Here is a 22,580-nt window from a genome sequence, read left to right as displayed (position 1 = left end):
TCCATATGTAGTGTCTCTAGAGCCGGTTTATGAGGAGCCTAGCCTCTTATTTCCCTCGTTATATTAAAAATAAGACTGCAAGATGCCAGAGGGCGCCCACGAGCCAGTCCTGAATGAATGGGGGTGAATGGAGCTAAATGGCTAAAAACAAAAAGGTAAAATAGTTTCTGATCACTTGCCCAGAACTTTACTTTAATTGTAGAAAGTATAAGAATGTATTTCCCTGAGCAAACAAAGAAAATGTACCTGTATGTTTCCTTTTTTCTACAGCAAATGGGTTTTGGGTAGCAGGACACTAGCATTACTGCTACTGAGTGCTGATTGGTGGCGTTACTGCTACTGAGTGCTGATTGGTTGGCGAGCAGAGCAGCTCATTGGCTGTTCAAGCTCACTGATGTCATGAACGTAAATGAGGCGGCATTTTAAACTCCTATAACTCGAGTTTAAAAGCTCTTAAATATAACAGCAGTGTTAAACTGTTTATGCTGTTCTGTGTTGAATGTATTCTTTTACATGAAAAATATTTAAGCATTTATAAACTATGATTTTACTCAAATGCTCCAACTTAACCCATTCATTTTGGACTCGGGAGTGCCCTCTAGCTTTTGAGAAACCCGGAAGACATTACAGAGTGGTAGTTCTCCTCTCTACAAGTTCTCTGGCATCTCCCAACTGATGACGGAAACAGCTAGAGCTCAAACAAACAAACATTGTTCACTGCTGTCCTCTAAAGGTGCAAAAGCGGCATGGTAGAACTTTTGTTGTTTTCCTGAGATTCCTTACGCATCTCAATATATGCCCTACTTTCTTTTATTTACATGCATTTGCCTCAACCCTTCTGATGAAAATGTCCACCGTTCACATTCTGTTTGTTGTGAAGAAAGCAAATAATTGTGAAAGCTAACAGCTGTGGAAAATAATTGCGATCGGCTTAAATAATTGTAGTCAGATGATTATGTAATAATTGTGACAGGCCTGTTTGTAAATTGCATCCTTCTGCAGCCCCAGTATTGCAAAGGCCAAAATAGCAGTAATGATTAACATACAGCTTGTTACGCAGCACTAATTTAGACTCGTTTGTAATTCTGTCATTTTATTTTGTTGAGTCATAACACAGCTGAGTCTATATTAATAGATACTATTGATACTATTCAGGTAAATGATACCATTTATTACTCACCCATTCATCTCTTTTCATCACTTAGCTGAGGGAATATCCATGATCCCTTTGGTCTAAGAGGGGCTTAATTGTATGCAATGCTTCACCATAACTAAAGAGGGGTGGCTAATTCATTTGACACAATGCGTCATCATACCTTAATCCAACCAGATTGTTTCTTTATAGGAAGCTGTGTAGTATTTACTTGATTTGTGATAACAGAACAACAGAAGCAGTCTGGGTGTCTTTAGTGAACCAGATTTATAGTCTAATTTAAGTATATTCAGTCTTCTTATACATCTTGTATTACCCTTCACTTCACTCTAGGGGAAAAACAACACAACATAAAGTTCCTTAGTTAGGTGTTGGACCACCATGAGCTGCCAGAACAGTTTCAGTGTGCACTGGTGTAGATTAGGGCTGAACGATTTTGCCAAAATATTGAATTGCAATTTTTCTGACCAGTATTGCGATTAAGATTTAAATGGCTAATCTTTTCTATAAACTGATGTATGACCCTTTTTTTGGCTAAGAAGACCAGTGCACGCTTTTTTTTTAGCTGGAGGCTGGAAAGCCTAACACAGGGCTCCAGCCTGACAGTTATTTGTGGCTGTGATGTCACAACACACTGATGTTTGGTTGCTTCTGATTCATCAGATTCATCAGCAGTTCACAAGCTTTGTGTAATTATAAGAACGTAGATCTATATAGAACCATGAACACTCAAAGAATCGTTTGCATGATTAAATGGTTCTTTGCATTGTGAAATGTTTTTTCAGATTGGTAGGGAATGTGTGAATGGTTCTATGTAGCACCGAAAAGAGTTCTTGTATTGTTACAAGCTTGACATCGTAAAAAAATAGAAGAAACCTTTCTTTTCAAAAAGGTTCTATACGGAACCATATACAGCACATTCTCCATCAGTCTGAAGAACCATTTAACCATGCAAAGGGTTCTTTGAGTGTTCATGGTTCTATGCAGAACCATTTTCTTTACTAAGGAACCCTTGAAGAACAATCTTTAAGAGTGTTGTTGATAATAGACTATAAAGCTATTATAAAAATTGCAGCTGTTGTGATTTGAAAATTGCATTCTTTCAAATTGAGATTTTGATATAAAAATATTTAATCTATAAGCCCTGGTGCAGATATTGCCTGGAACTGTATGGAAGGGGTGGAACACCATTATTTCAGAAGATCTTCCCTCAGTTGGTGTCTTGATAAACACGTTGGTCCAAACGTAGGTGTTTAGTTGGGTTGAGATCTGGTGACTACAAAGACAATAGCATATGATTTATGTCATTTTCATACTCATAAAACCATTCTGTAACCCCATGCACTGTGGATGGTGGCTCTATCCTCCCATCGGGGTAGAAATCATCATAGGATAAAGGTATTAATTTTCGATCAAGGCCCGGGGGGCCACATCAGGCCTGCCGCACAATCCTATCCTGTCCGCAAAAGTATTTTAATTTTCTATTAATATTAGCTCGTTTCACAATGCGCTGCACTACAGTCCCCAGCATGCACTGCAACATAATATGTGCTTCAGCTCTCCTACCCCAACAACAATCTATGGGACAGAGGTTACACCTCAATTCTACACAGGTCTACACAGTTCCACATCAGTCATATCACCAAACAGCTAACTGCAGTTCAGCCAATATAAACACTTCATTTTAATGTTAAGTTCAAGTACTATAAGGGATTTGTTGAAATTTTATTGGTTGAGTTTGACACCCCTGTTCTAAGGGGACCCAAACTCTGCCAGCAAACTGGCCCCAACTCTATAACAGAGCCACCGGACCCCCTCACTGTAGCGGTCAAGCATTCAGGCCTGTACTGTTCTTTTGACGTATGCTACACATGCTGTTGCCAACTTGTGGAGAATATGGTGAAGGATGACTCATCTGACCATATCACCTTTTTCCACATCTCTGTAGACCAGTGTTGATGGTTTTTACACCACTGAACTGTCAAAAATTCATCTTTGTAGTGAGAGGTTTATGCACTGCCCTGCTGTAATATCCCTCTATGTAGTTGTGAGCTGACTGTTCTTGGTTCCTCATCTGGTTCCTTACATGTTACACAAGCGTCATAGTCACAGAATGTGTGCTTTCAGCCACAGTCCAGCCCTGTTTACTGATATCTTTCCTATAGAATAAATGCAAATGTGGCTTTATTCACTTCTCCTATTGAAACAGCCATTTGAGCATTCTTTGCTATTGATGTTCCTGCCATAATGAACCCCCTTTCAAAGTCACTTAGGCTACATTCACACAGTTTAAATTCTGATTTTTCATACGTGGCACTGAAATTGGATACATATCTGATATGCGTCAGTGTGACAGATCAGGATCCGTGCATATTTTCTTGCATGTTTTCGTGCGTCTGACTCAAGCTTCATCATAATTTCAAGTGCGGGAAAGAACCCTTTACAGCAACGTCATCACAACGCCCGTTACTGTGGTTACGCTTCATGTCTTTCATTTTGGAGGAGTGAGACAAGCATGGACAGTGTAAACAAATAAACACAGTGCTTTCAAATGAGAGACATCAAACTAACAGCTATTCCAAATCCACTTTGCTTCAAGGCTAATTTGAAAAAAGGAAGAAGCAAAGGAGTCAAAGGAGCTCCACACAGATTAAGTGCCTTTGTCCAGTATACACCGATCAGGCATATCATCGCTGTCCAAAAAAAAACAACAACAAAAAAAACATGTACCCCCAAAGTAGCCCGTTTACAGAAGAAGACAAAAACATTCTCAGCTTTTAATGCAAGTTAATGTACAAAGTTATTTTTCTAAATGATTTTGGAGCATTTTGTTGGCCTTTTTTCATGAAATTATCATGAAATGTTCACGTAATGTTAAGGACAGCTGCTGTTTTTTGGACAATATGTTATGTTTTCATTTGGTACCCTTTTCTAGCATTCTTCTTGTTGACAGGTAAACAATAGAAACTGAGCTTCTCTATTTGATTAAAACAGGCACAGATATGAACCATTTCTTACTCTTTTCTGTAAACGTTGTTCAGTGTGGTAGGCTTAGTGTCGGCTGTTTGTCCTCCAAGTTTAAAGTAGCAGTTCACTCAGCTCATTTTGTCGTCCAGTGAAAGTCTATTAATCCTAAGGATGGCAGTGTTTATTGGATGAGCTTGTCGGGTGGGTTGATGATCTTTTGTGCTTGCAGGTCAGTTTAGGCGGGTGATCTGTTCAGACTGATGTCAGATGTAGGTTACATTAAAAAGATAATGTAAACAACCAAACAACAATCAGATTTGGGCAGTAAATCGGATCACTGTTACCTGCAACACAGGTCAGAACGTAGATCTGTTGCTCGTGCTATCTTAATCCAAAATTGGGGTCAGCTTTAAGTTTAAGAGGGTAAATTAGTTGTTTTTGTTGGAACTGAACGCAGAATGAAGTGGATTATGGCCAAGAAATGAAATAGTAACAGCATCACTCTTAAAAATATGCAGCATCTTAAGTCCTATATGTTAAGACTTAATTTCTCATATACAGGCGTAACCAGGATGATGGTTTCAGTAGTCCTGTGGGGTTTGTTTCCGCTCTGAGGCCTTGGTTTCTGTGGAGTGTTTTGGGGGATGGTTCCTCCATCTCTCCTCTGCAGCTGCACCCCTTCCTTCTGTATTCAAATTACACAAGGTTAATTAAAACGCTGTCGCAGTGGCCGCGCCGCCCGGCCGTATCGGCCTCCCCACGCCAGCATTTTTAATCAAGGCCCCGCGATAGCAGCAGGAGGAGGGGGGGGGGAGGGGGGTGGAAGAGGAGGGAAGGGAGGAGGACGCTCGCTGCCACGGCGACAGAGAGGAGAGGCAGGGCCATTCAAAGTTCAATGTCATTAATTGGTCAGCATTTGAATATTAGCTAAGAACTCGCTTAATTAACGGGATAATAAAAGCATCCCTGGCTGGGAGGGGGAGCGAGAGGGAGGCAGGGGGGAGGAGCGGTGCGTGTGCGGGGGGAGCTGCGGCAGGAAATAGAGGGCATGTGGTGCCGAGAGCTTGGCGCCGGGCGATAAGAAGGATCCGTCCGTGTGAAAGGTCCAGGCACTGTAATTTGCGGGAGCTGCTTTTAATTGTCATAACCTTTTAAATGGCATAGTTTATCGGAGTCCTCTAAATGTCCTGCTGGATTGCCATGCGACGGGGTCCCTGGTAACGAGCGCCGCGCTCCCATTGGCTGCCTAAAATATTCGAGCGGCACAACCGAGGTGGAAAAAAAACAGCATTTTATGTTCTTTATTTTCCCCCTTTCGTTCATTTCCTTCTGTTTTGTCTCACTGCAAACCGCCACCTGCTAATTGCTGTGTGGATTTTGCTCCACGTATATAGACGAGCATGTTTATTTGTTTTGTTTTTTTTTCTTTGCGATGCATTTCAAATGCAAATTCAGATTGTGGTGGCTAGTCTTAATCAAGCTGGAGCTGAAAAGGCAGTCGTGTGTTTCTCCCCTGGGGCCTCATTTAGGAAATGTTAGCTGAATGGTGGCTAAATTTCATTTTGTAAGCTAACAGTGTGTCTACGCACTGTAGAATTAGGATTATCAAAGATTATTGTGTTTTTTTCCCCCCCTCGTTTTCGCGCAAGGACGTTATGTGCATGTGGAAAAAAAAGCAGCTCCGGCGGGAAAGTGGTGATAAATGTGTGCCTTTATGGGTAATTATTCATAATGCGTTCTCCAATGCTGAATGTCATGACCACCAAACAAGCAAACAAGGAGAGCCGTTCCGTGACCTAAAGCGAGGAAACGTTTCGGCGTTAGGATTTAAAGTGTGCCAAGGTGACAGATGTCTGTTGTGTTTCTTTATCTGACGCGTTCGCAGGGGACCCTGATGTGATGATGTGATTTTATTGTAGAGCTGGTCCCAGGCCCAGTCAGGAGCTGTGTGTTATCTCCAGGGGGAAGTGGGTCAGCATTGTACCTGCTTTGTGTAAAAGGTCAGGGGGATTGCTCGGTTAAGAATCCAATCTGGAAGACATTGTATTGGAACACGGCAGTACAGATGTAGCCATTAAGGTGACCCCGAGGAGTGCAGCCGTCTGCTTGTCAGCAGCCGAGTCTGTGGAGCTGCTGAGTGGTGTCAGAAACGCCACTGTGCTCTTAACGCTGGTTCGTAGAGGTGGGCGATATGAACTCGAATTAGTATCATGATATTTTCTGATCTCCAGAAAATAACGTTAAAACCTGCATCTGAATCTGCAGTTTTAAAAAGCAGCTTAAAACACATCTTTTGGTTTTAGCTTTTCTTTAGTTTTGTTTATTGTATCATTTGACTTTACGAGCAGTAATATATTTTACTTTTTTATTTTTCTTATTTTAGATTTTTTTTCAGAGCTACAATTGCTTGATTTCCTATTTCATTATATTTGTTCTTTTCTGCTTATTTATTTTTATTATGTCATTATTTTTAGAATTATTTATGTATTTTTGTCTTTCTCTTCTTTATTTTCTGTTGTTCTTGTGCTGGAATTTTTATTTACCTTACTTGTTATAAAGCACTTTGATCCATCTTCATGCCTCTCGTGGCTAATACACAGTCTAATATACTAATACACAGTCTAATATACTAATACACAGTCTGATATGCTAATAAACTGACTAATACACAGTCTAATGTACTAATACACAGTCTGATATGCTAATAAACTGACTAATACACAGTCTAATATACTAATACACACTCTGATATGCTAATAAACTGACTAATACACAGTCTAATATACTAATACACAGTCTAATATGCTAACAAACTGACTAATACACAGTCTAATATACTAATACACAGTCTAATATGCTAATAAACCGACTAATACACAGTCTAATGTACTAATACACAGTCTAATATGCTAATAAACTGACAAATACAGTCTAATATACTAATACACAGTCTAATATGCTAATACACTGACTAATACACAGTCTAATATACTAATACAGTCTAATATGCTAATACACAGTCTAATATACTAATACACAGTCTAATATGCTAATAAACCAACTAATACACAGACTAATACACAGTATAATATACTAATACACAGTCTAGTATGCTAATACACAGTCTAATATGCTAATAAACCGACTAATACACAGACTAATACACAGTCTAATGTACTAATACACTGTTTAATATGCTAATAAACTGACTAATACACAGTCTAATATACTAATACACAGTCTAATATACTAATACACAGTCTAATATGCTAATAAGCTAATATACAGTCTAATATGCTAATAAACCGACTAAAACACAGTCTAATATACTAATACAGTCTAATATGCTAATAAACTGACTAACACACAGTCTACTATGCTAATAAGCTGACTAATACACAGTCTAATATACTAATACACAGTCTAATATACTAATACACAGTCTAATATGGTAATAAACTGACTAATACACAGTCTAATATACTAATACACAGTCTACTATGCTACCGGGGATGTAGTTAAACTAATAGTGCTCCTGTCCAGTACTGATCATATATTGCAAAAAATGGTATCTTATAAGGTTGTCTAGCTTATTTCTAGACATTATTTACTTGTTTTAGGTGATTTTATTTAGTAAAATTATCTCACTGTACTGGCAGATTATTTTGCTGGTTTCGAGCACATTGGTGTTGATGTTTTTGTTACTCACTGGTCTGGTGGACCCACCGCATTATTGTTGTTTCAAATCAATACAGCCATAACAATTTATGTAAAAATACCAGATGTTTAGAATATCACAAGTGGTCAGCATAGGGCTCTCCTTTAGCAGCTGTAGCCAGTCAGCAGCTTGTCCATGATGTCCACCCTCACACACACACATATATACAAACACAGACACACACACATACTAGCAGCAGACCATGTAGGAGGAGAACAGAGTGAAGGACACAGCACCTCCACACTTTTACTCCCCGCGGGTTCCCCCAACACCACATGTGTAATATGTGTGGGGGGTGAACAGTGTGAAGACACTGAAATTGTGAAAATGAGCGAAGGCCAAGAAATCTGAGGTTGTAATAATAGTAAATCACATCATTTTGTCTTTTGGTAAACATTGAAAATGGGTCCCACAGACCCCCACACCACACACAAGGGTTAAAACAAGCAAAATTACGCAAGAAATTTTAGACGTATTAACTACGTTTAAGATAATTTTACTTGACAACACACCGTTTTTTGCAGTGTAGGGCGACTATGTGCAGGTATTCAGTTTTACATGGGTATACACACCTCTGTTAACTGATTGCTGTTGTTTTTGTTATTTGTACAAAATGTGTGTGTTTTATTTATTATATTCAGCGGCAGAAATCCATTACAGATTAGTCTTTCATCTGACAAATGTTTTTTTATTCGTGCCATGCGTGTATATATATATTTACTCCGGTTCCAATCCGACAGGGACGGATCAATAAAACAAATGAGAGCCTGGCAGGTTGGGGTGTCATTTCGATACACACCTTGTTTATAAAAATAAAGATAGGAGCTGTTCGCTAGTCATTTTCTGATAACCCTTTCTTCAGGAGAGGCAGGTTATATGAGGGCTGATCAGACATGTCACTTCATATTTTGAAGTGCTTGATTCCCAACACAACTGACTTAATAAGTCGTGCCAATTTCGGTCTCGTGGCGTATCCCTCTCGACGGCCCGTAATATTGTGCAACTCTCTGATTGCTTTAATTATAAAAGCTCAATTTGAAGTGCCATTGTTGTCTGGGCTAATGACACCCGGGGAGCATGAATATGGATGGCCCTGCGCAGCGTCTCCCTCTGCTGTCCTCCTTATCTGCCATCTCACTCCGGCTCTAATGCTGATGCTTTCATGCTTTATTCTATTCACACGCGTGTTTGTATTTTTAAACTCTCCGTTTTTTTTCCGCCCCCCTCCTCCGTTCCTCTCCTCTCTTAAATGCAAAAAGCTCTAAAAATACGGCGTTTGATAGGAGCGCTGCTGCTCTGAGTGTGAGATGAGAGCGAGCGATGTTCTGGCTGCTGTGTCTTCTCAGCATGCAGGCTTTGGCGCCGTGGCACGCTGCAGCGTTCCCATCGCTCCTCCGCCTTTCATGTGTGAAATACTGTGTTTGTCTCTCGTCGTGTGTCAGTCTCCCTCTCTTTCTCTCTCTCGCTCTATCTCTCTCTCTCTCTCGTTCGCTCCCTCTCTTTCTCTCTCTTCCCCCGCTCTCTTTCTCTGCCCCCTCCCTTTTGCTTCTCTCATTCTCTCCTTCTGTCCCTTCTGTACCTCTCTCTACCTCCTCTCTCTCTCTTTTTCTCTCTCACTCTACCTCTATCTTTATTTTGCTGTCTCTCTCACTGTCTTCTTTGTCTCTCTCCATCACTCTCTCTCTATCTCTCACTTCTCTTTCTCTTACTCTCTTACTCTCTCTTTCTTCTGTCCCTTTACCTCTCTCTGCCTCAGAATCTCTCTCTCCCTCTCTGCCTTCTCTTTTGCTTTCTCTCTCACTCTGCCTCTTCCTATTTTGTTGTCTCTCTCACTGTCTTCCTCGTCTGTCTTCATCTCTCTCTCTTTCTTTCTGTCGCTCTCTCTGTCCTCTTGCTCATGCTCTCTTACTCTCTTTCTTATCTCTCTTTCTTTTTCTCTTCCCCCTTTTTGCTCACATTCTCTCCTTCTGTTCCTTCACCTCTCTCTACCTCAGAATCTCCTCTCTCTCTCCCTCTACATCTCTCTTTCTCTCTCCCTCTTCTCTTTTGCTCTCTCACTGTCTTCCTTGTCTCTCTTCATCTCTCTCTATCTCTCTCTCTTCTCTTTCTCTTACTCTCTCTTTCTTCTCTCTCTTTCTCTTTCGCTCTCCCCATCCTGTCAGTCTTTTTATCTCTCTTTCTCTCTCTATCACATGCCACATCTCTCTCTCCCTGTCCTCCCTCTTGTCGAGTGTCAGTCTCCTGCTCACTCTTTCTGCCTCTCTCTCTCTTTCTCTCTCTTCTGCTGCTCTCTCCCCCTCCCTTTTGCTCGCATTCTCTCCTTCTGTCCCTTCACCTCTCTCTACCTCAGAATCTCCCTCTCACTGTCTTCCTTGTCTCTCTCCATCTCTCTGTCTCTCTCTCTCTCTCTCTCTCTCTCTCTCTCTCTCCATCTCTCTCTCTTACTCTCTTTCTCTCTATCTCTCTTTTTGTCTTTCTCTTTCTCCCTCCCCCTCATCATGTGCCAGTCTTTCTGTCTCTCTCTTTCTCTCTCTCTCCCCATCAAGTGTCACGTCGCTCTCTCTCTCTCTTTCTCTCTCTCCCCGTCTACCTGTTTTCTCTCTGTCCCTCTTGTCATGTCATGCTCCCTCACTCCCTTTCTTCTCTCTCTCTTTCTCTTTCTCTCTCCCTCCCTCTTGTCGTGTGTCAGTCTCCCCCTCACTCTTTCTATCGCTGTCTTTCTCGCTCTCTCTCTCTCTCTCTCTCTCTCTCTCTCCCTCTCTCCCTCTCTCTCAGTACCCTCTGCGCACACGCAGAGCAGCTCTAAAAAAAGCGTTGGCACCCTCGGCCCCGCGCTCGGCTGACAGGCAGCGGAGGGAGCTGCCCAGTGGAAATCAGAAATGACTGTCCTGCAGAGCCCCTGGGACGCATGGGGGCACGAGGCTTTTTAAAGACATGCAATTAAGCTTAATTTTTAATGAATATTAATGGAATTAGTGGCAGATTTGGCTGAGATCTGCATCCGAAGGTGTGGGAATGACTAATTCATTTGGTAGTCATGAGGAGGAGCCTGCCATGGGGGCATGAGAGAGGGAGAGGGAGAGAGAGTGAGTGAGAGAGAGAGAGAGAGAGAAAAGTAATGGTAGAGTGGGTGAAAAAACTGAGAGAGAGAGAGTAAGAAGTTGAGAGAGCGAGAGAGGTGAAGGCAGGAAAAAGACCCTTGTGATTGATCCATGCGGTCTGTCCTTACAGCTGGGAGGAAATGATAAAGAGGAATCACTTTTTCCCCTCATTTCACCCCTAATACCTTTATTAAAGTGTCTTCCACCTGTGAATGCAGCAAAATCAGCCCATTGACAGGACCTTACATAAGCTAATATTACTCTGCTCCCTCTCTCTGTGGCTAATGTGCTATAATTCTCTTTACCTTTCACATTTCCCGCCTCCCACTTGAGCTGGTTCTCTGCAAGCCCCTTTTCTGATTATTCTTCTATAAAACCCCATCAGAAGCAGTGGGATACATTTGTATATGAGTGTGGATTATGTGAAATCCAGGCATGTTCATACAGCTAGAGTATTATTTCATAAATTTTTTAGTGTGTTAAAACTTCATAAAAAGGTATTATTCATAGAAACTATAATACATGAGAATTTGTTACACACACAGTGGGCGGTAGTGATACAATTCAGTATCATAATGTTTTCTAAATGTATCACAGGTCAGAATTTAGTTTTGCTTAATTTTGGCTTCCTGAGCTCTGATTCTTTATGCTAAAATGTTTTACAAATCTGATATACTTTGTGTTGATTAGACTGTTGTGTTCTGTTCTGCTTTTCTCAAAATTACATGTTACACAGTGAACCTTACACAGTACTGTAAACATTAACCAGACAGAGAGCAGTGCTAAGCCCTCCTAGGCCTTCAGAGAAGGCCTAATCATTTCTGGGTATTAAAAAGTACATGTCTGTCATTTTTAGTTCATTTTATCAGTTTATTTTTTTATTTTATTTTCAATTCTAAAAGTTTTGTACTAATATTCTTATTTCATTGTTAGAAACAAGGGGGTGAAGAATTGAAATGCTCATCAAAAATTGTCCAATCAGGATTTTTTTCTCCGCTCACTGTTAGAAATAAAGGTTCTATGCAGGTACATTTTTCATTCATCAAGGTACAAACAGTGTAAATGTTCCCTCAAAGGTACAACAGCGGTTTTAAGGTCCAATTGTGCACCTTAAATAAGTTTTTCAGGTGAAAAGTTCGTATTTGTACCTTTTCATAATCTGATGTTTTAAAACAGAACAATAAAATAAAAGTCTGGAGACGAGACGGGGTGTGTGGAGTCAGTACAGCTTAGAAAATATAATTTCAGTGTATTATAGTACAATAATGTTCCCTGACTAAAGGTACTGAGATGCAACCTTGAAAGTCCCGCCCCAGTGACAAGAGGGGTCCTGCCCCAGTGATGGTTTAGTATCTTTATTTATGACAGTGTAGAGAAAATATGTAATTGCGGTTTTTCTGGCCTAGTGTGACTGCGATTATTGACCGTGATTGTATTATATAAATTTAGGTCCAGGGGTTCTCAGTTATAAAACAGTCTGCATACGACTATACTCAACAAAACATGTACTATACTGCACTGTTCAGTGAAAAAATCATAGGTACAGTTCGGGTTTGGGCCTGTACAGACCTGTAGCTCACATGCATAAATGCACACCTGGACACACACATATATTCTGTACTGAAAACACTAGGCTGTGCATGCTGTAGTGAAATATTTATTCAGGCATATGTGTGTGTGTGTGTGTGTGTGTGTGTGTGTGTGAATGGTAGAAAAGTGGGTCAGATCCAGGTCAGCCTCCTGTCTTCTGTTTACAATGTGAAGTGATGACATAATCGTCTACTTTCACTTTCAGTTCAGCCAGTATATGCATGCATTTCCAGCAGACGCAGGCTGTAATTTCTCAATTCTCGACATTACAGGCTATGTTTACCTTTTCCAGCCCACCGCTCGGGCAGACAAGCGCAGCTCCACGTAACTGATAAGTGTTCTGCACTCAGCTGGCCATGCTGAAAACTCAAATCAATTCCCCAGCACAAATTAACACGCAGGAATTTCTACAATTTCTCAGCTGAAAGGTTGAAAACTCAGCATCGCTTCCCTGGTAGAACATATCCAACTCATTATAGCCTGGAGGGAATATCTTTGAGCTATTCCTGCCGTCTGATGCTGCTGATTTTTTTCTTTAGAATGACTACACATAAACATTCGAATGAAGAATTCCCAGAGTAAATGTCTGGAGAGATTACTTTTATCATCTGTGTAAGAAACGATACGCGTGATGATACGTATGACTGATGACTCTGGTGTAGTGCTGGGTAACACATCACCTATACTGGCATCACGACAATACCAGTATTTCATTTTTGATACATTGATAGATGTAAACTTCTGTGCATGTCATTTGCTTCTCAGATTGTTTTGAAAAACAGCTCAAAATACATAAAAACTAAATAAATAGTAAGTTTGATTGAAGTAAGGCCTTCAGTCCAGGCCATAAATATTACAACTTCTCTATAATAATGCTATGTTTTGCTAGCCCCTCTATGTGAAGCTAATGCTTGAGCACATGAACGTGCTCTGGCTGATATAGATTAAAAATATACCATTTGAAGCTTGAAAAAGGCATTCTACACTGTTAGAAATAAAGGTTCTGTGCAGGCATTTCTCGTTCATTAAGGTACAAACAACGTAAATGTTCGCTCAGAGGTACAACAGTGGTTTTAAGGTCCAATTGTGTACCATAAACAAGTTTTTCCCAGTCAAAAAGTACATATTTCTATCTTTTCATAACCTAATGTTTTAAAACAGAACAATAAAATAAAAAGCCTGGAGACGAGACGGGGTGTGTGGAGTCAATGCAACCTCAAAAATATAATTTCAATGGATTATAGTACAATTATGTCCCCTAAATAAAGGTACTGAGATGTACCCTTGAGGGTACCACCCCAGTGACAACAGTGAGAGTTTCGTACCTTTATTTCTGAGAGTGTAGATAGTTCTGCCCTGTCTGTAATATACTGACATTTATTTATTAATAATATATATTTGTGAAATTGTTGTTTGTACCTAGCAGAGAGCAGCATTTCAGAAAAGCTTTGCACACTTTGGGCTTAACAAGCAAGAGGAAATATCCTCTGTGACCTTTTCATCGGCTCAAAAACATCCCTCTCATCATCCATTGTCTGGCTGCCACTGACATATTGTTGAACTTCATCCACAGTTTCATTCAGGCACATGTTCACCCACTCCTCATACTCTGGAGTTATTCTGGATGCAGCTATGGACTGTACTGTAACTATGTGAAGAGAGAGAGAGCAGTGTGCAAAAGAGAGAAAATGTGAGAAAAGTGCATCAAATAAAAACAAATCTATTAAATAAAACAAATCTCTCTTTAGAAAATAAACCCAATTCTGAGCCCAATGTAGTGTGTAAAAATTGGCCTGAACCTGGCCTGAAACCTGATATTTTGTTGGGCCCTATCGGGCTTGGGTTGGGTAGCGGACCTCTTAATGTCCTGTCACACCACGTTGACTGTCGGATGCCAAAAGGCTTTTGGTGAACATTGGCTGACCGTCACCTGTAGTTTGTGCGATGTGTCCTGTGCTGTCGGCTTTAATTTAATTTTTAGGTCTTCATCAGAGCTGGTTTGCCGGTGGTTAGCGGTTTGAGAGAACTGAGAATCAGTAAAAGAAGAATGAAAAAGAGCAAAGCGATTAAACAGGGCTCTCAAGAGGGCGCACACAAAGAATAGTCTCATTTTTCAACACCAGTGCAAGTAGCACAGATGTATTATTCCCAATGAGAAAATATTTAATATTACAAATAAGCAAGGATGCGCAGGAACTCTGTAGGTGCTCTGATGTTACACTAACATAAAACATGGAATGCTCATTCATTTCATTTACTTGTTGTGAACATGTGCCAGCCATGCATTTTATTTGACCGTTGAATATACAAACATACACTTTTAAACAGTGTTTTTACCCACTCAGCACCAAAGCTAATGTGGGTTTACTTTGACTTTCACACTCTAGGTAGCTTAAACACAGGCATTTGGACGTTGTAAGAGCAATATATTCTTCAATTCTTCAAAATATTCAAACGGTGTGTTCTTTACTTTATAAGTTGCAGTCTTAAGCTTTACAGACCACTGCCAGCTACGTTTTGTGTGGCTCATCCTTTAGAGAGAACAAACTTAAATATCATCGCTGTCCAAAAAAAACCATGTATCTCCGTTTTTGTTGATTTTTATTTTTCTACATTTCAACACACCAGCTGTCCTTTACATTGTGTGTAAATATCATGATGAATGGACCAATAGAAATGCTCTAAAATCACTTGGAATTAAATCTCTTTACTTTGACTTATACTGGAAGGTAAGAGTGTTTTTGCTCTCTCCTGTAAAGTTACTGTTTTGGAGATATTTGTTTTTCTTTGGACAGCGATGATATGTACGTTTTGGGGGGAAAAATAAAACATAATATGTAAAATGTGCCATAACTTGTTCACGGGCCAAATTGAGCACAGAATCTGTAATTAAAATGTGTAGAGGTGTGTTCTCTGTACTTTTGTGTACTTATTTCACTTAGAATATGCATGTCGGTCATCAGCTGTAGTCTTTATGGAAGGCGATCCTCAGTCGACCTTAGCTGGCGCTAGTTCTTCCTCGTCCAGTTTGGTCCGTAACGTGAACACCTGTGCTCGGTGTGTGTGAAAAGAATGCATTTTTTTTCCCCTATTGAACCGCAATTTATGGCCTTGTCTGCTTTTCATCTTCACAGACTGTTTATTTTAGGAAGTGGTGAGTATTTTTTTAAGGAGCGCTGTATAAATGAATGACTTCCTAATAGGTAATAGAATACTCGCTGGGCAGCGTGCCAGCCTGAGCCGCTCATGTAGACGGGGAAGAATACTGTTCCCTGCTCTCCAGTACCAACATTCAATCATTCAGTGTTAAAGCTGCAAATGTGACGTTTTTGTGCACAGGTCATTTTCCCTCTGTTAAATATTAAGAGAAATGCGGCCTTTGTGTGTCAGCAGCCTTTGCCAAATATGTCAACATTTATTTAACATCTGTTCCCTGGCACATCTTGTTATGACGAAGGAGTGTTTTTATCCGCTGTAACCTGAGAGCCGAAACCACTGCGCTTACGTTTGTTGTACAAATTGTTGCAGAATTTGATTTTCTCCCTCTTTAGTTCTGCTGTGCTTGCTTTTTTTGGTCAATGGATCATTAACATTCATGTTAAACCAAAAAAATACAGTTTAAAATAATTTGACACTTAAATATAACTTGTCTAAGTGTAAGTATTGTCAATAAGACTATCGTTCATATTAAAAACCATGGCATGCAGGTCTGCTGCTGTTTAAAAAGTTGCTTGATATTTCAAGAAACTGCCATGTTTTTCCGTGGTTCCGTGTGCTCAAACGCTGGGGGCCGTTTTGAACAGGTTTTTCGGCCTTGGCTGAGGAGCAGACAGCACAACTGAATCCAAAAATCTTCCTTTTTTTTGTCCATTCCAAACCCACCCAAGTGGTGCATGTCAACTTGAATGTCACTGATGAGCCTTCCTTGCTGTGCTTCTTGCCGGAATAGAGGCTGTTTTGCACTCATGAATTATGTAAGCTTGTAGCTCACACTCTTTCTCATTCTCTCTCTCTCAGGAGGCCCAGGAGAACTATGGGAACAGGAGCCATCCCGCTGGGAATTCTGGGAAATCCAACCATGATGAGATAGGCCTGATCCAACAGGACCGCCCCTCCAGCCTCCCGGTGAGTGACAAATGTCCCAACCAGCCAGAATGTAGAACAGAGCACTGCATCACCAGTGGTTTATATTTGGAGTTCCCATAAGTCAGGAAAAATCTTGAAAGTTATGCAGTTTCACCTACATTCCAATCGAAGAATTTAAAGGGAGGACTGCATCATTTTTTTCATTTTTTCTGTATAATTCAGTCAAGACGTAAACAGAGTGGTTTAATGTGAAATACTACGTTTTAGAGAAACTTAGTAAGTCAGAGTTGTTCCCAGTGTTGGTGATAGGAGATCTGAAGCGTTTAATGCCTCTAAAAGCTACATCATGGACAGTCATGACATGAAATGGTTATGAATATGCTGCTGATATCTGAGACAATGAGTGCGTTTACATGCACTCAGTAGTCTGATCATAATTGGATTTCTGTTATCAGTTATCTGATTATTCAATCAGTCATGTAAACAGCAGACTCTGATTTTTTAGATCAGAATAAGGTCTAGAAATCTAGTTAATAAATCCGATAAAGAGAGCTGGATTTTAGCTCAGTAATCAGATTTCTCAGTGCATGTGAACTCTTACTCTGATTTCTTTCGGATTTCTCAGTCTGCGTTTGTGCGAAACACACCGTGGTGCCGGAGGTAATCGAGCAGCATTGTTGTCTTCTTCTGTGAGTTTATTGGCCTGTTGCAAAGCGGAAAATCTAATAACTGCCTGACTCACGTAGACCTGGGGTTTCACATTATCTGATTACCCAAGTGCATATAAATGCATTGAATTGGATTACTGACAAAATCTGATTTTCTGCAGTTATCGGATTATTAAGTGCATATAAATGCACACATTGTTTTACAATATTTTTAAAATGATTTTGACCAGAAACAAGTTTTTTCTATTTATTGACATTGAGGTACATACAGGGTGTTGTGGGACAAAATAGTCTCTATCCTACCATTTTCAACATTATATAACTTATTATTAAAGCTCATACAATATGTGTAGGCACAGTGGTGGAATTATGCAGAAATTTTGAACAAATACTGCAAAAACCTTATTTACATGTTTATTGATTTATCCTGGAAACTCAGGGTTTCACATTTCTGCCTCTTTGAAATACAATACTGACTATTTATGGAAATGTGGTATATAAATATACATAAATTGATCTATAGTCTTCTTCACTAATTTGAACTTGCATCTTGCATATCAAGTGGTTACTCTCATGATCTGGGATCTGTTTTTTTTCTGCTGGGTTGCTGACAAACCCGCAGAGAGTACTGATAAAAATAACCATGAACCAAAGTTAGTAATTTAATACCACACTTACTTATTTAATAATGCACCAAAATATAGTCTTTTTGTTAATTAAAAACCATCTGTGCTGAAGTTCTACTTAATAAAGCCAGGAAAATGCTCTTATGTTTACTCTGAACCATGGAAAGTTGGAAAAATGGCAGTTGCTTGAAATGTCAAGCGGCTCTTTAAATAGCAGCAGACCTGCATGCCATGTTTTTTAATATTAATGACAGTCTTATTGAAATATACTTTTAGACTGTATTAAAATTTAGACAAGTTATATTTGAGTGTCAAATTATCTTAAACCATATTTTTCTTTATTTTCCATATGATCAACCTTCTGCAGCTCGACATAAAAATCTCAATGAATTAACAATTCAGTAACATTTATATTGTACAATCATTATATCAGGATGTCTTAAGTTTTTCATGATGACCTTAAGTTCACTTAGAGAGATATGTTACGCTTTCCTTGAAATATATCTCCTTGAATATATCTTATTTATTGAATAATTCTCAACTATACCTTTTTTATTAGACCCTACATTGCTAAATATTAACTAGAAGTGAAGGCTCATCTTCCTCCACTTGTTTTTATGTCATTCAGGATGAAACTGCCAGTTATATTGTTTCATTATTGTAGCTGGCCATGCAGGATGCCTGATCCATTCCATTAAAATACACCACTAAACTTACTACACTAATATATGTGTTTTCATTAAAAGCTAAAGGCTAAAGATTGTTGAGATGTATCATTCACTGTACAGTGCAGTGCATAAACATTTGGACAGATACGTGTTTTCTCTTTACGCCATGTATGATCGGTATTTTCAGTTGCTGCTTGTTTCAGCGTCTTTTGGTTTCTAGTGGAATGCACCTCAGTGGTGTTCAGGTTGGGTGATCAGCTCATTCAGTCAAGTATAGTCCTTTTTTTGTGGCCCACAATAACTCCACTGTCGCTTTAGAAGCTAGGCTCGTTGTCCCGATGCTAGCTGAAGCGTGAATTTTAGTAGGCCTGACCGATAATCAGAGCTGATATCAATTTATCTGACACAACCACAATCATAAAAACCACAGTTATGTAGTCTGGCCCATGTCCTGCCCAAAGCATTGCTGGATTGCTTGGAATGTGGATGATGCATCGAGTACAACCAACCAGCACCCCTGTAGTCTGTCTCTTTGTCCCGCCCACAGCACTATTGATTGGTAGAAATCTGGACCACATGTCAAGTAAATCCAATCTAACTTGCTATTTGTGGTTTGTGAGAGACGCAGGGGTGAAGCAGTGCCTGCCTTCACTGTAACCAAACAAACGTGACCCATGCGGGCATTATCCTGCCCTGTTAGAAGCAGACACGGGAGCAGACACAGTGTGGGGACCCAGGCTGTTTCTGTAGTAGTTTGAACATGTCCATAATATGTGTCCCTATAGCGGAGCTTCAGTGAGCGTCCAACTGGGTAGACAAGCCTCCAGTAAGCAGTAAATTATTTGTAAAATCATAACGTATCATTTGAAGTTTAATAAATGAGTTGCGCACAGTATCTGCTAATTTTTATTTTTATTTTTGCTTGTTAAAAGTGCAGACAGCTGCAGCTCATTAATTCTGAAGATTGCACCACTCTGCTTAGGCTAAACAGGCTGTTCCCATCAAATCATGCAGCTCAGAATACATCCGATACATTCAACATGCTGCTTGCTCTCGCATGAAATACTTTTTTGGTTGAACAACAAAATGAAATAAGCACGTTAACATTCATACACCCTCATTGTTGTTTGTTGCTTTTTACTTTAATACACCCTGATTTGTGCCCTTTCAACCGTCAGTGACTCGTACTATGTATCTGTTTTATATTCTATGTCTGTGTTGTGGTACAAAATGTGTAAATATAATATATTTGTATATTTTTTAAAGATTTAAAAAGTCCATTTTTGGAGCTCCATTTTTCAAACATCATTGACTATGAAATGTCAACTGATTTAAGTTATTTTTGTCTGTTTAAAGATAAATTTAAAATGTTTACTTTTTTTTGAAATCATATATTCATATAATGTATGGTGTTTCATTCTTGTAAACGTTCACACTACAAACATCAATTTATGGTGTATCAATATCGGCCCCCTATTATCGGTGTCCCTGATTACTAATAATATTTGTTATCAGTATCGGCCCAGCAAAAATTATATCGATTGACCCCCAGTTTTTAGGTATTTGGTGGGTCTGAGCAGTTAATGTCATCGGTAAAGACCATTGGTTTAGCTCCACTGCAGCCATTCGGGCTGTGTTTTGCGTTGAATTATGAGCAGTTTGTGTTTTTCTCCATTCTTTCACACCATTGATTTGGTCTGTGCTCATTTTTTGTCATCTGTCTCAACTTTACAGGCTTTTCCCAGAACTTTAAAGGTATTTATTGTGACTGCAGCCTGGCCTTGAGGTTTTTTGAGGTTTACCAGTGGTTTCCATCCTGAACTTATGTTGGTGTCTTCTTTTCTTTCTGATTGTCTCTGACGCTTATGCTTGTATCCTGGAGAGTGCTCTCAGAGCGTTCAGCAGATTTGAAAGAGGCCTGTTCGTCAGTCATCCACTGCCTTGAGTTCTTGAGTGATCTGCTACTGCTAAGCTCACTGGTGTCTTCTGGCTTCTTAACAATGTGCCAAACAGTTGATTTAGACACAGCTACTTTTTTGGCTCTATCTCTGATTAATGTATTCTAATCTGTAGTCTCGTAATGGCCTACTTTACTGATTGCCAGTTGTTGCCCCTCATAGTGAGAGACAGCAGCAACAAACTCCAGAGCCAACTCTAGACCTTTTGTAGCACTTTTGTACAAAGACTAATGATGCAACAACATACAGCTGACCAAAGAAAGGACCAGACGGTTGTCTGATTACTTATGGTCCTTTGAAAATGAATAGAAATGGCTGTGATTCCTCTGTGGTTATCTCAAGATAGATGCAAAGCTGATAATGTGCACTTTAACCTCATAGTCATAGAATCGTTTAAAATTAAATGTGCTGGAGTTTAAAGCCAAATCAGCAGAAACGTGTCACTATCCAGAAAAAAAAAACATCACTTACAGAATGCTCTCCACATACGGTCATCCTTATCACCTCCCCAGTGCTTTCCAGCGCTTCATCTGTGTAAGCTTTGAAACAAGTTCACACTTGTAATCCTAACAGATGGAATTCAACCCAAAGCATCGTAGACACTGACAGCTGATGCCGCAGAGAAGTGCAGTTTTGGATGGTGATCAAGTTTTATGTCTGTTGTAAACTTTAACACCAAAGCTTGCACTATTTATAGCAACTTGCAGCATTTATAGCAACTACCACTTGGTGGAAATGCAAAAAGTGCACCTATTTCATCAAATAGTGTCAGCGCTTAGTTTAGACACCTATAAAGTTTATAGACTGTCTGCGCTGAGGCCTGTTTGGTGTTGTTATGGGAATGTTTGAGTCACTGCTTTAATGTACCGTCCAGAGAGCAAAGCTCCTTGAGTGTCGCTTTTGAGATGTCCAGTTGTGTCCTTATGAGATTTTAACCCTGAGAAGTCTTAGTTATTATTGTTTTGTTTTGCTATACATAGTTACACTGCACTTCAAATGTATAACTTTATAAGTTTAGTTTGGAAAAAGTTTGGAATCACTTGCCATATTACAGTAGTGTGTAAAAGTTTGGGCACCCCTCTCAAATTCCATTATGTTTGAAAGTGAAAATAAGTTAACTCATCCTCTACAGAGAACACACTTCTGCACGTTAATGCAATTAAATTGGCTGAATTTTACATATTTCCTTTATGTTTTTGTGTTGTTTTTTCCCATATGTTAAATTCTGCAGTAAAATTAGAAAAAAAAATCACACATTTATGTTTTTCCCTGTAGAGGATGTGTTAACATATTTTCGCTTTTGCATTAAACTGAAAATATTTTTGTCATTTTATACACAATAACATAAACACCATGGTGTTAAATAATATAAATGTTGCACTAAAATGTATTTTTTGTTTTATTCAGTATTTCAAGAGTTCTGTGTGCAAAAAGTGAATAAAATGATATATAATACACTGTAATAATCGATTTACAAAACTGTTTTGGTCAAGTTACCTGTCCTCCATGAGGTTTTTCTGCTTTTGAAATATGATGAGTTGTGGGTATTGATTTTGGTATAACTTAATTCTTGATGTTGATACTTCTTTCTCATTGTGTTTGAATCCTCTACAGCTCTGGATATCATTCAGGAAACAATTTTAAATGGTGAAATATATATTTCCCACTTCCTGCTAATTATTTGAAATAGATTAAAGTCATTGTTTGTGTTTATTTGAAATCAAATTGATCTTATATCATTGAAAACTGAATCCAAACTTCTGAATGCTAATGTTTATTAAGTTACAGTGATGGATCACTTTTACATTGGCTTCAAAATCTGCATGAACAGATTCATATATGCACTTTGTTTTGGTGTCACAAACACGTCAGAAATCTATAGGATGTTACCTTTTCATCAAATTGATATCATAATAAAATATCACTTTGTCTACTTATAAACACAAAGTTTTGTTTTAAAAGTTTAGAATCTGCACTTTTCACATAAATTCACTGCTTGTTTCAGTGACCTAAGAGTGAGAAATAATGTATGCTTTGTTTTTACT

General features: G+C 39.2%; 1 protein-coding gene across 1 annotated transcript in view; it reads left to right on the top strand.

Annotated features, from left to right (window-relative positions):
* The window catches only part of LOC118823647 (AT-rich interactive domain-containing protein 1B-like), a 265,468-nt gene that overhangs the window by 59,144 nt on the left and 183,744 nt on the right, over positions 1-22,580 (top strand). The window contains exon 4 of the mRNA XM_036593372.1: positions 16,547-16,654. Within this exon, the coding sequence (XP_036449265.1) occupies positions 16,547-16,654 (108 nt within the window). The remainder of the gene's footprint in view (positions 1-16,546; positions 16,655-22,580) is intronic.

This window comes from Colossoma macropomum, unplaced genomic scaffold (assembly GCF_904425465.1).
Source record: "Colossoma macropomum unplaced genomic scaffold, Colossoma_macropomum, whole genome shotgun sequence".
Classification (NCBI taxonomy): domain Eukaryota; kingdom Metazoa; phylum Chordata; class Actinopteri; order Characiformes; family Serrasalmidae; genus Colossoma; species Colossoma macropomum.
Note: the sequence above shows the minus strand (reverse complement) of the source record. Positions and strands in the feature narration are given on the sequence as shown.